The 14,895-nt window shown below is 36.2% G+C and overlaps 1 protein-coding gene across 7 annotated transcripts in view; it reads right to left on the bottom strand.

The window, feature by feature from the left end:
* GluClalpha (glycine receptor alpha 1) overlaps positions 1–14,895 on the bottom strand; it is a 47,771-nt gene that overhangs the window by 5,729 nt on the left and 27,147 nt on the right. For 3 of the 7 annotated variants that reach the window (XM_089728832.1, XM_089728835.1, XM_089728837.1), the window contains exons 4-9: positions 6,790–6,857; positions 3,957–4,026; positions 2,414–2,650; positions 1,563–1,697; positions 877–1,029; positions 119–390 (exon numbers count right to left, since the gene is read on the bottom strand). In XM_089728832.1, coding sequence (XP_089584958.1) covers positions 119–390; positions 877–1,029; positions 1,563–1,697; positions 2,414–2,650; positions 3,957–4,026; positions 6,790–6,857 — 935 coding nt within the window. Of the gene's footprint in view, positions 1–118; positions 391–876; positions 1,030–1,562; positions 1,698–2,413; positions 2,651–3,956; positions 4,027–6,026; positions 6,098–6,789; positions 6,858–10,422; positions 10,491–14,895 lie in introns of all 7 variants that reach the window. The other 4 variants (XM_089728833.1, XM_089728836.1, XM_089728831.1 and 1 more) reach the window with 2 other exon arrangements.

Genomic DNA, 14,895 nt, shown 5'->3' with positions numbered 1-14,895 from the left:
GTGATCGGTGGTAATGTTTTAAGGACGTTCTTCAGCAACAAGTAACCAAGCTCGGATCTGTGTCTGCTGGAGGGCAAATTTGCAATCAACACGAAAAACAAATTAAAGTTGATCTCACCATAGCGAAGGTGGCGTTGCTATCCGTGTCCAAGAGATCCGAGGCAGCGTCCATACTGGCGGCCTCCATCTCCCGTCTCGTTTTTTTCATGTTCTCTCTGTGCATGTCAGAGCGAGACGCATAATTGACGAGGGCGAACTCCAGTAGAGCTCCAAAGACGAAGGTCAGACAGACTCCCGTCCAGACGTCGATGGCTTTTGTATACGATACCGGCGGTAGGGAGGCGTTGATGCCTGATGACTGAGTGGCCATTGTCAGCAGGGTTGTCACGCCTAGGAATGGAAATTTATTTTAAATTAAATGTGATCGATGCTATTCACTCAGTCACTCTTTCTTCTAAGTAATTATAAGAAAGAAATACAGTTTCTAATATAGATATATACTATTTGCAATCTACTGATTACAATGGTAGAGATTTACCTGAGAAATGCTTGACAGGAAATTTACTACACTAATTTAATTTTAATAAACCTTTTATATTACCTTTGAATAGGATGGGATTCTTGAAATGATATCTCATCAATGTTAAAGTTTTATAGTCTTATCGGAGTGTACGAACGTTTCCTTGTTCGTGATGGGGAGTCTCTTGATAAGACCGTTAGCATAATATTCCAATTTGAAGGTAAAAACTATGGCACATAAAATCACTGAGAAAAAAACGTTACACCAAAATCTCTAAATAACGATTTGTTTCAAGGACCCACATATTGTAACGATTAAGCTTAATATTTAGATTGACGTAATTGATGATTTGGTACCAAGAGAGACTCGGGCCGGGACTGCTCCTTGGTCGAGCCAGAAGGAGACCCAGGAGACGATGACGAGCATGCAGCACGGGATGTAGATCTGGATGAGGTAGTAGCTGAACTCGCGTTTGAACAGCAGGTCTACCTTCAGGCAGCTGTATTCGCCTGTTCCAACGAAATTTTCATTGTAAAAAATGTCTTTAGAACGGATTTTATGAGGACACATTACTTATCAGTTGTTTTTTATTATTGCTAAAATGTGTTCACGAGTCATGGCTCGCCTGTTTCTAAGTGGGTACTGGAGTCCTAGTGCAAATGCCACCACCCACATTGAGACATGAGTTCTATGTTTCAATTCGATAGTACAACAGTTGTTCTTCAAACCGAAACGTATTACTGCTTCGCAGCAGAAATAGGCAGAGTGATGATGGCTACCCGTGCGAACTTACAATCCGTCCTACCATTAATAATTATAATAAGCAACTTAAAATTGTGGGTTCGATTTTTATTACACGATGTTATTCCTTCATCGTGGAATTCATTCGTGAACATTTGTTAAGTACGTATTTCATTAGAAAAATAGGTACTCACCTGCGGGATTCGAACACCGGCTTAGTCGCATTGCTCGATACGAACGCACGCAGCGTCTTATCCTTTAGGCCACGTCAACTTTGATCTTTTATGTATTAAGTGTATACCGGTATTAGTCTTGCTGTTGCAATAATCGGTGCGGAACTTCTCCAGAGTGAATCTTGGGAGATGGAGATTCTTCACGACCTGGACTGGATCGCCTTCCTTCCACAAGAACACGAGGTCGTCCGTGGTCCAGCCGTCTAGAATTATATACCTCACATCCAAATCTTGTAGGTTGTATGGAAGAAATCGGCCTTAGCGTTAACACTCCACAATAAATTTTTGGTATTTAATGTTTCAACATCATATTGTTGTTGTTCAAAAAAGCATCCTCTACTCTCCACTCTAAGCGTGGACACCAGTTTTCTACTGCGGGAGACGGGCTGAAGAATGACACCACTACATATGACTGGGTACCGGATTTTGCAATCTTGATTTGTGAAATACCAATCAGTCTGTTCAAAAACGAATTTCGTTTTCAGTGTTGTCGAACAGGGTAGCTGAACAGACACAAATAGTCAATAACATAGTTGTTTTAATGTCCATTTATTTATTAGTTAGTGCTTTATCTGTGAAGGCCATTCACGTTTAGTCTGGGTTAGAAATACACAAACAACCAGACGTTAAAATGTTTGAAAATGAATGAATAACGTGATCGCGGAAAAGCATTTTAAAGATGGCGATTGAGTCACGCCATTTATATTTATTTGCATTGAAATGAAAGAATCTATCCGTACATTGTAACTACAACAAAATATTAAAGAGAACATCGGTTGAAAAAGCAAACGAGACAATTGCTCTGATATGTTTTACCATTGCCTATTTATATCTATGTAGCACTAATTACAATTTGAATGGTTCAATTCACCAGATTCCGGCTTTCTGACTCTAGATGTGTTAAGATCGAAGTACTCACAGCTGGCCATCCTCAAGGAGCAGGTCTGCTTGTCCAGCGGGTACAGCTTAAGGTTCATGGGACACGACAGAGTGAGAGAGATACGGATGCTGTACAGGACGGTCCCGTTCGGAAAGATCCTGATGTACACGTTGGGCATGATGATATTGTGAAAGTGGCCTTCCTTCTCGTTCGAGAAGAACAGGTCGGGCATCCAAACCCTGTTGGCCTCGGTCAGCGTCAAGTATTTGAGACGACCTGGAGATAAAAATGAAATCTAAGTCGAATGGGTATATCAGTCAAAAGCACATGAGTGGTCCTTATGAAATTTGTTAAGCTCCTTGATTTCTGGCTGTGGGGTATGTTGTCTACCTGCCTATTACTAACTAGACTGGTTTCTCGAGCTGGATATTAGCGTTCACGGAACAAGATCTTGACATCCACGGAAAAAGATGCATTAGAGTTTGTAAACCACAAACCCATTTATTGTTTTTAATTGAGTCTGGTAGCCAACTAACCCTAGGCCGAAGTAAGATCGTATTACTATTTCAGCAAAAACCATGCGCTTGTTGATTAATAGATAGACTAAATAATTACAATAAATCAATTAATAATCATCTTCAATTCTGTTGGTTCTTTTGTGGCACTGTGTGGTTAAAATCACAGTTATTGCCTTTTATCTCAGATTTTTTTATTGCCCTTGTATGCAGACGAGCATGCGGCCCACCTGATGGTGAATGGTTACCGTCGCCCATAGACTTCAGCAATGCCAGGGGCAGAGCCAAGCCGCTGCCTACCGCGTCAGATGACTAATGTCTCTTTATATCAGATGAGTAAGTAAGTACATGGCCCGCGTGATGGCGTAATGTCACCATAGCTCATAGACCAAAGCAATGCCAGGCACATATTCAAGCCGCAGCCCACTGCTACCTGCTGTCGTCAAATAACGTCGAAGAAAATGTTCATTCCACGGTATGGGGCAAAGATCTCTGGAAATGCACTATTGGTGAACGCAGTGATTCCAGATAATACGTACGAATGTCTCGGCTCTGTGATCTATGTCCTAACGACATATGGACTCGAATGAACACCAGACCTTTATCTTTAAAGTCACATCAAACTTCTTCTTCTTGACTTTATCCCGCTATATCGAGGGGTGAAAGGTTCTTAGGTGTAAGCGAAATTTTTGCATCTATATAGAAGAAGCCACTTAAAGTATAAATTTGGAAAAATCTTATCAAAAAATAATGTCAGTGGAGTAAGCTTCATTGAAATTCAATTTAAAACATTCAACTGTTGATGCTAATACCAAATAAAATGGACCTTTAATTACAAAGATAAATGTCGCGTGTTAATCGAAATGTCGCTTTCACCCCTCGATATGGCGTCGGCGCAATATGCCCTCAATTTCCATTCAATTTTCTATCATGCGTCATCTTCGCACCCATACCCTTTTCCTCTTACACACAGTCCTTTTAGGACGTCCCCTCCTCACATTACATAAAAGACATACCAAATCTCTCGAATATATTATGTAAATAATGTTAAAGTCAAAATCGTTCACCTCCTAAATTGTTAAACTTCAGTCTCTCGTCCAGCCATTGTTCTCTGAACGTGAGTTGCACAGAGTATTCCTGAAATAAGTTCACATTATGTAGTTACCATCACAGATTACGTGTTCTATTCAAGTATTGTGAAAAGCCACATCCTCTGGTGTATCTCGACAAACTATTTCTAACTGCTGTTTTGTATGTATCGTTATATATTCAAAAAAACTATTCAAAATGAACTCTAATGAGCTGGATAGTGGCGTTGTAACTTTAACTAATTAAATTGCTATTAAATTAAATGAATGCGTTAGTATAGTATTGATTTAATTTTATTATTTATATTATATTATATTGACGTGAGTCGCATTTGTGCCAATATCCTGTCACGGTGCTTCGTGGATCTTAATGAGAAACAAACTCTTACGACGCGTACTGACACAAATAACTGAGTCTTCATTTAACACTAAACAATAGATGACATCAAAGGTTCAATAGGCCGTAATAAACGAGAAACAAATCAATAGGATCGAACCTTTGACGTCACGGAGCAAGTCAAATGAATTATCGTACATTAAAGACAGTCAAAGCGAGCAAAACCCACAATAATGATAACATGCTCGTTCCGAAGATAGCTTTTGGAAACGATTTTCGATCTGATGATGCGAAGTAGTGATAGCGCTGACTTTGATTGATGGGTCGCGGATTGAGGGTGCCCCGGCGGATAGCGGGTCAACGCCACTCGCCCTCCAAAAGATAACTTCTAGAACTTTCGACGGCGCCAGCCAAACAACGCATGCACTTCAAGCGAAGCGACTTAAACGAACTCACCGTCCGCGTCACCAGCATTCGTCGGTGGAATGTTTGGACACCTTCATGCAGGCGCATTCGGCCAGTTTAACTAGGGCTACAAGTACGTCTAGCTTCCGCTCGTGGGGCGGAGGCCCGGGGCCGCGAGCGAGCACCGAACAGAATGCGGGCGCGACGCTACTCCCGTATGTTACACAACACAAATTCACATGAACAAGACAATAATATAAACATTTAATTACAGTCAAATAACACGACCAAAATAGTTTTTATTATATATATATGTATATATATAGACACCCCATCAACTTAAGGAATGCGGGTAAACAAATAAAAAAGCATGATTGTCGAAAATTAAAGTGTTGAAAATTAGAAATAAGGAGTGTAATGATGCGGGTGCGGGCCGCAGTGATGTGGTCGGATGTCGGTGGTGAAGCTAGGTCGTCTCCGCCGCCCTACAGCCCCTAGTGCAAGAGATGTCGCAAGAGATGCCCAATTGATGCGCAATCACACAGTCTTTTGTCTTTCGGTGCAGTTAATACCGGTTGCAGTAAGAAGCGGTTCTCATTGCTGTGGCAAACTCTGTGCTCGCTACGTATTTAGTAGATAGTGCCAATTCCATCAGTGGTGGTGGGTATTTCGCGGGTTTTTTTCTTTTTTTTTTCTTTTGTACAAGTAACTCTCTTGTGGGAGGGAAAATAAAACGTCAAAAAAAAAACAAATAAGAAAACAAATTATATAAAAATAAAGAACACAAAAACAAAAAACAAACTCAACATTTCAAAATTTAACAAAATCAATAATTTTTGAAATACAAAATTTTTGGTTTTTTTTTTTCACATTAAAAAAAAAGTTTGTTTATTTAATTTTTTGTTTGTTTCAAAGCGACATTTGGTCAGCGCGGCTCCGCACCACGTATAAATTCACAACCAATAATAATTATGTCGACCGACAATAGATACAAAAAAGAAACGTCAATCGTGAATCAAAAACGGACAACCTAAGTCAACGGGAACACAACATAAAGGTGCACAAATAAAACAAACCAAACACGAACACATAAATAAATAATACGATAATAGCTTGAGAATATTATATAGCACAGTGCAAATTATTATATCGCCAAATATTCACTTTTCAACGGCCAATTTTATTATAAAAAGTTTTTTTTCGTATACTATGTACATATATTCCATTGCTATTAAGCCAGAGAAAAAAAAAACTTTGTTTTATAATAAAAGTGGCACAGGTTACAGCTTTTACTTGCAACCACTCACCATTTTGTAATCATCTATTTTGCTGATGGATCGCAGATACATGTTGACGCGAACTAACGTTGGCGCATCGCCTTAATGACAAACAAAACAATTATCTTTTATTAACCGCTTCAGAATAAAATCATCATACCCTAACTACGTATATGGGGCCGTGGCGGTAGTAAAACAAAACGAATTATTTTTGATGAAATGTCAGATGCTAAAAAAACTTTTTATGAAACTGAAGTGTATAGGAATCGTTGTCCATTTCCATTGACGGAAGCCTCCGAGATGATGTCACAAGGACAACCAGCCAGTCTAAAATACAAACCAAAAAGTTTGGATAAAAAAAAGTATAATAAAAAAATGTATGTTTTCACTAATAAACAGAAATCAATCGATCGACGGTATGAATTTGTCATGGTGATTTTTCAAAATTTTCAAATAATATAATGTAATAACAATCATAATTTATTATAATCATAACGTTGGTTCAACGATAGGGCTCCGCGATGAGCCCAGGGCGGGCGCTTTGCTAAAAACAATTTTGGTCGTCAACGCCAAAGGTGGAATCGAAGGAAAGAAAAAAGAAAAAAATATATGGAAAAATATACAAAGAATTACACACATGGCGGGTAAGTCTCTCCTATTGCAATTACACAGGAGGGAATTGCCCATTCATTTGACTTGTCGTTGACCGCTTTTAAATAAATCATAATCACAAATTTCATAAATTTTTAGACTAGACGCGGTTCGGTACGTCCTTGTTTTGTTTTGCACTTACCATTGTGACGTCATCGATCTTTGATATACTCCTGACAAATATATTGACGCTGACTACCGCTGGCCCATCTATGTACCAAGCAAAATCACGAATAAATCATATTACAGTTACAACAGTAAACCCTAAACATTACGTTAAACCGAAAAACGCTCTCCGCGTTTGATGACGCTTACGGCAAACTCCCCTCGTACCGTTTCTCGGACCTATGACTTATTAACATGATATAACAATTAAACTACTATATAAAATAAATAATACAGAAAATAATAGGTACGTGATGAACGAACTGACAAAAGAGGCAAATAATTGTTATTAAGGGGCGTATTAAAACAAAAAGCTTTTAATGTATTTTAATGAAGATTGACTTATTTATGGGAATTTGTGTTAGTGTGTCACAGAGCGGGTCGTAAGAGACAGATTTGTAAAAAAAGCATATTCTATATTTTTTAATATATATATTTTTTTTATTTGTGGAGCATAGAGTTCGTAAGAATAATAAATAGCCCTGTATAAAGAATTGAAAAAAATAATAATGAATTTAAACTGAACAGTAAAATTTTTGGATAAAAATTAATGAGATCATAATATTAAAAAAATAAAATAAATTGCCAATGTGAGTTTTAAAAAAATAATTAAAAAAATAATAATAACTAACGTAGGTTGAACAAGAATTTACAAATAGCGCGTGTTTTGTCGCAGGACTTCGAATAAAATCCAATACATTTATTTATTTATATAATCACAAATCTATCTTATATAGGTTTTGTTACTTTTTCTTAGATTTCAGTTAAAAAAAGAGATCTTAATTACGTCTAATTACGTATATGTAGGAGTCGAAAATTCAAATTACATATTCTACGTGCTGTTTAAGAAATCATTCAAATCGGCCAAGATATTCGAGAGAGTTCTAAGGGCTTAAATTAATTATTAGATGGATTTGTTGTCCCTTTCACACAGCAGGTGTGACGTCATTAAACGCAAAACATGCGACGCTCTCTGTCTAGCACGAAAACGCATAGAATCAATTGTCAGTTTTAATTTGTTTGTACGAGTGATTTAATATGATGGAAACATCTTATTTGTGTTGTCATTGTTTCTCTCGCATCAGCAGTTTAATGGCGGTAACATTACTTTTATTTTTCGTTATTTGAATTTACTACCGACAAACGATTTGAAAGTTTGGAAAATATTATGAAAAACTGTTCACTGTTCACTGTTCGCTAACGGAGCGATGTGAACCGGAAATTAAGTGTTTGTTTCATAGACGTACTCAGGATCCACTTTAATGTACTAAAATGTAGCATGTTCTTGGTCGATACTGATTTCGTCATTTTGAAATAGTTTGTTACTTTTGATTTTTAAGTAATTTTTGTATTTTATTTTTTTAGTGCTTAAGTGGGTGGATGAGCTCACAGCCCACCTGGTGTTAAGTGATTACTGGAGCCCATAGACATCTATGACGTAAATGCGCTACCCACCTTGAGCTATAAGTTCTAAGGTCTCAGTATTGCATGTAGGTCTGTCAGGGAGAGGCGTGCTAATATATTTAAAGTGAAATTGAATATTACTCTAAACATGTATCTACAGCCACTAATAGTATGCTCAAATTCACTTGTTATTTCAAAACATACCAAATGACTGATTTAGATTGTTTTTATTTATTCAGTCTAGGTCTGTTTTGCCGCCATTTCGTTTTCTAAGAAACAAGCAATTAACAAACTTTGTTTTGTGTTATTTTATATTAAAATGCTACGGGATATTGTCTGCGTCTTTCGTAAGTCGTAGACACGACTAAAACAACTTTTACGTTTCAGTCTTCTCATCATATTACTTTGGACGAATAAGGAAGCCATAGTCGTCCTTGAGGACTGTAAAGTTCGAAAATAAGTAATCTTCGAAAATAATAAACACGAGATTTAAGCATAAAAGTAATTTTAACTAAGCTTCACTACTATTAAATCTACAAATTAACATATCCTAAATCTGAATTAGATATATCTTTGTATCAGTCAGAAAGTAAAAAAAAAACTTTGACAGTCAGTGACATTTCATTTAATACGTATTTTCAAGATGGCAGACGGGCAATTAAAAAAATGACATTCGAAGTACTGTAGACAAACTTTGCGTCCATAACATATTTATTTCCGAATAACTGGAAACCTTGGTGGTTCTCAAGTCTCGAACCTAGGCTGGGTTAAGAGCTACTAGCCCTATTTGATCTATCGACTATACAGGGTGTCCCAGAAAGAATGGACAATCCCGAAACACCTCATAGTAGCGCTATTGGGGACACAAAATAAATAAAAATTCTAGAATATACAACAGCTACAAATAACTGAAATCCATAGGCTTTTGTTGTTATAATATTCTACATGGACTATACTAAGGAATATGCAGGAAATCGTATGAGTAGCTAGTGTAATTTTTTATAAAAGTTCACCTGAACTTAAATTTTAATCATGAAATTTGATATATATTTTTTAAATGTGGGTACAACCTACGAAATATATTTTTTAATTTTTTAATTAGTTTCCCCAATAGCTCTACTATGAGGTGTTTCAGCATTATCCATTCTTTCTGGGAAGCCCTATATAACTAAAACAACAGCAATATACGAACATCAATTTAATGACTTGTGGATATTTCACAAGCGAAATGATCGCGTGACAGGCCGAAACAACATCGACTCTTTTAATGGAACTGCATTATTGCTCTGACTAATCATTATAAAATGATAAAGACCAACCGTAAAATTTTACCGAGCTATAGGTACAACAAAAGAAAACGTAAATGTAAATTTTTCAATTAAAATTTAATAAACAAAATTTGCTTTACAATTTATCTATTGATAAAAACCAAAAACAATAAAACTCGATACTTTTTCTTTTTTTTCAAATTTAATCACGCCCGCATTCGTACTACAAAAAAAAACTGTCAAAACGAATTAAAAAAAAGACAATTAGTTAGAATCGGCAGTGTCTGCTTTCAAGATTCTAGACTTTATTTACAGTGAAAATTCGGTTTAGTTTTCAAATTCACTCGGATTTCCGACGAGCGAACGACCCATCCAAGCACCTGGATTGTAAAACTCTTGAAAGTCAGAACAAAGCACGCTAACAACTACACTTCAGACAAGGGAGGTCCCTTCGTTGGCATCAAGAATTTAACAATGGACAGTAACAAAACATGAAGCTAATCTTTATTCAAAAATTATCGGCAGTGACTGGCCATTATGGATGGTAGGTATTTAAGGTAAACATTTTATACATAACACACACACATTTATATTATCTTATTTAAATTGGAAAAAGCTACAACTAATTACCTCGTTATTAATCGATCATATTATCAATTCGACAAAAAAAAACAACTACAGTATACTCCAAATCAGAGATTACAGATAACACATAAAAATATAAAAAAAAAAAAAATTCCCGCCAATTTTTTTCGAAAACGTATTGGAGCTGCTTTAAGTATTATTATTTTTTAAATATCTACGACAGATTCGAAAGCTCTGATTTGAGTTACTCTGTATTTAATGGTCAGCCATATTGTTGTAATTTTAAAAGTTATTAAAATAAAATTAGTAGCACGTACGCTTTCTAAATTTATACCACTAGTGTAATTACTAACCATTTTAATATCACTAATTGTCGTTATGCTTCTCACAAACAGGTTTATATTAACGACGGCTGGGCCATCTGCGGTAGTAGGTTATAGATTAAATAATTAAAAACATTAAGCAGTATGTACGTGCACAAATACCCATAAAACTTTATGTATTTGGAAAACAATATCTTTCCAGTCAGAGAACATTATTAATATGAATATGTAAAATTAGAAAATGAACGATTAAAATTACTATATCTGTTTTGTGTATTTTTTTTAAAACAGACACAACGTTTTTGTCTTCGACTATGTTCTTACAATTCGAATTATGTATTTGATGTCTGATTCGTAATAACCTTAATTTTTTTATTGCTTAGATGGGTGGACGAGCTCACAGCCCACCTGGTGTTAAGTGGTTACTGGAGCCCATGGACATCTACAAAGAAAATGCGCCACCCACCTTGAGATATAAGTTCTAAGGTCTCAAGTATGGTTACAGCGGCTGCCCCACCCTTCAAATCGAAACGCATTAACTGCTTCACGGCAGAAATAGGCGGGGTGGTGGTACCTACCCGCGCGGACTCAAAAGAGGTCCTACCTTCAGTAAAGAAGAAGAAATATAGATTATACGTTCTCGAAACCTAAGCAGCAATGGACTGTTACCCAAAACAATTCTACTTAAGTAATCTATGCATATACCTATATCGATTTAAATAAGTGCGTTATATTTCGGATCCATGAATTCGAAAAAAAAAAAACTTGCGAAAGGCGTCCTTTTTCCCTGAAAACCTCGTTTATTGGAAAGAGCATTGGCAAATATATTTCTTATAGTAATTGTTTTCCAGCACCGCTATTCGTTTTCCGGTGTGAATTGTTTGATACATTATTATAAAAATACATTTGTTTGACACTTCGATCAACAACAGTGTTTGGCGAGCTTTTTCCATGATTTCGCATTTATTTCAGTTCACTATATTTCAACGCGAGCACTGTGTTACAAGCACACTGATCGGGATTGGCCAAGGATTCTTAAATTTGCATTTCAAAAAATTGATAAATACGTGATTGTATTATTTATGAGGACATTTAGAAATAGTCTAAGATTTCTCCCTTAGTCGTGCTCCTCATTTTTGAGGGTCATGACTATCTTCAACTGTATCTTTTATCCTCTTAATATCACGCCATCTTGTCCGATCTCCGGTCACTCCAAGAGCTTTGTAAGCGGTGAGGTTGAACGTGCTGTGAATTACATTAAACTAATGCATCGGGCTGTGGCCACGTGCCATCATAGTACAAACTCTAAAATTATTTCTTCATACAAAAACTAACACAATTCACCCCATTAAAAACAATATAAAATATCTTTAGTGGCTTTTTAAAATGCACAAACAATATTATTCCAAATTACAAATCTTTAGACAATATTTTAAGTCTCATCAATTTAGGGTCCATGTCCATGGGGTCATAGAATCTTCAAAAAGATGTTCATTTTCTGTTAGGCGTGATACTGCTTTATCATAGTTTTTTTAAAATTATTTACGGCCCTCGGTTACATGACGTATTAAATATAAAGTTATCTATGGTATTTTTAGCCTATTTTAGCTAGCACTAATAACTAAATAATCGATTGTCATGTTCACGGTACGGTTCCATTACTATTCAGAGTAGGCGCCTTAATTAATTTAATATATATGATCGACCCAACGCTCCTAAAGCCGTTAGTTATAGTATTGTTTACTTTAAGCTTTCGAAGAAGAATCTTGAGCATTTAATTATCCTGATGTCACGTTACAAAAGTTTATTGGTAGCTCTTCTGAGGCCTCTATAAAAACGTTTTGTTAAATTTATGGTGGAGGTAGATATATATTGTTTATTGCTTAGATGGGCGAACGAGCTCACAGCCCACCTGGTGTTAAGTGGTTACTGGAGCTCATAGACATCTATAACGTAAATGCCGCCACCTTGAAAATATAAGTTCTAAGGCCTCAGTATAGTCAAACCGGGTGCCCCGCCCTTTAAACCAAAACGCATTACTGCTTCACGGGAGAATTAGGCAGGGCGGTGGTACCTACCCGTGCGGACTCACAAGAGGTCCTACCACCTGTAAATTATGAAGTTAATTTCCAGTACTTATCTATTGCCATTGTTGATAGAGGGTTATACCGCCCACCTAATGGTAAGTCGTCACTATCGCTCATGCAAGTCACGGAACTATACACGGATATACACCAAATCCATAATCTGGTTGATCTAGCATCCATCTCCTGCAGTTTCTAAAGAATCTATCTATTTACGTTAGGACATTAAAATCTGCATATAAAAATCTAATGCCCAATGAACAAAAAAAAAAGAATGACAAGAAAAGGTTTTTTTTTAAATTATCATTGCTGTGAACAGATTCTTTGACAATTAACAAAACGTTGTTGCCGTGTGATAAATCGAAGGAAACTATGTGAGGATACAGCCATGGTTCGCACAAAGATTAATGATTTGAAAATTCACGACAATAGAATAAAACGTCGATTGAATACCTCGTGTTAGATCGAAGCTTACTTTGTTAATGGCCAGCGATACTTTTTATTTAAAATCCAGCCTGCACGTGCTTAATAACAATCCTTACAAAATTATGTACCCCAAAAATAAGGCAATTTATCCCTGATTGCTTATTTATTATAATTATAAATAAACAATATAATAATAAATAAATATTTACTAACAATCACGCCACGTTAACTGGTCCAGTGATAAGTTCGTAAAGAATTTGTGTTACAGGTTACTAGATAACGGAAATAAATGTAAGATTTTTATTATACACATACACATATTTAATATACATCCATAACCCTGGAAAAGACATTTAGATTTATCATACAAATATCTTCCCTTGGCGGGATTCGAACCCGCGACCTCCTTGTGTAGTGACCATGTCACTTACCACTACACCAGACGGCCGTTAACCGTTATTATTATAACCATACATAAATGTTGAAACTAAATATCCAGTCGAGAGAAATATAAACTATTCAGGCTTCTTATGATGTTAGAAATTTTCTAAACGGTGGTATAATTTTGCTATTGCCTTAAATGTGTGACGTGTCTCTATATTACTTACTACGAAATATGTGTCAGAATGAAAAAATTAAAAACACATCACTGCGATTTATCCAAGTCAATTAGCGGGCTTTTTTATGGAGCATTTAAAAAAGGGGTGAATTGAAGCATTTAGCTAATTGTCAATCCCGGCCAATTATAATCTGTGTACATATATTAACTCGCTTTTTTGTATTTATGATCGAGTATATTTTTCTTATAATTTTAAACTAACTTTCCGGAGAATTAGAGCATTGAAATTTTGTAGATGATATACTTAATGGCTCTCGCATATATTATGAAAGATGTGTATGAAAGTACAAAGATATATAGTATTTTACTGTTTATTTAAAAGTTGGCTCAGTATGGTTTATTTTTATTGCTCTTGTAGGCAGACGAGCATACGGCCCACCTGATGGTGAGTGGTTACCGTCGCCCATGGACTTCAGCAATGCCAGGGGCAGAGCCAAGCCGCTGCAAAGAAACGTGGCAAAAATTCAACACCTTAAAACGTAACAATTTTTTTCTGATACAAAAGCAAAACTGCGTAGCCTGCCCGATCAATAGGCTAATTATCATGGCTTAAATGGACCCAAGTCGTATCTGTACAATTTTAACTGTGACGATAGCCAATTGTATTTTTTTCTTCAAAGGGATAATTGATTAAACTGCCACAAATTTAACATAAACTGACTACGATCAATTAGTCGACGAGTATAGTAAATGACAGTTCAGTTGAGAATTTGGCGCTTGGCCCTAGATTTATAACGCTCCAGTGACAGTGTTAAAGACGCAGCTGTCACTTCAAAGGTATTTTACGCGCCTCAATTATTTTTTATCAACTCTGGTATACCACGGGAAACGCGACTCGTCAATTATCACATAATGATGTATTAATATATCGCGGGCTGAAAGGATATTTAGGTTAAGCGATATTTCTCTTTGTGATTGTCCGTTTTATTTGGTATTTGCATCAACAGTTCGATGATTTTAATTGAACTTCAAATTCACCATTCAAATAGCTAAAGAAGTTTTTTTTATAATATATTTCTTCAAAATGTTAACCTTTAAATGGCTCTCCTCTGAAAGTGTCAATTAAACCAAACTGCTTTTTACTCCTCGATAAGTTCCTGAGACGGCAATAGAAAAATGTGCCACACATGCTGGGTATTGTATTGACTTCATGAACGAGAACTGTAACTAACACCTACAGGAGGGCATAGACAAAGACTATAATTATTTTCTACCGAGAGTCATAGATCTACAGCGGAAAACTCTTCAAAAACGAAGAGCATAATTGCAAAGTTGGGTACGAGGCAGGCATAATAAGCACGCGTCTTGAGGCCTGAGGCTTAAGTCTCAATTGCATTGTACAGCGGCCGCTCCATCTTGAAGCTTAAGCACATG

The sequence above is a fragment of the Bombyx mandarina genome, chromosome 07, assembly GCF_030267445.1.
Source record: "Bombyx mandarina strain Sakado chromosome 07, ASM3026744v2".
Lineage (NCBI taxonomy): Eukaryota > Metazoa > Arthropoda > Insecta > Lepidoptera > Bombycidae > Bombyx > Bombyx mandarina.
The sequence above is the reverse complement of the archived record's forward strand: the minus strand, read 5'-3'. Positions and strand labels throughout refer to the sequence as shown.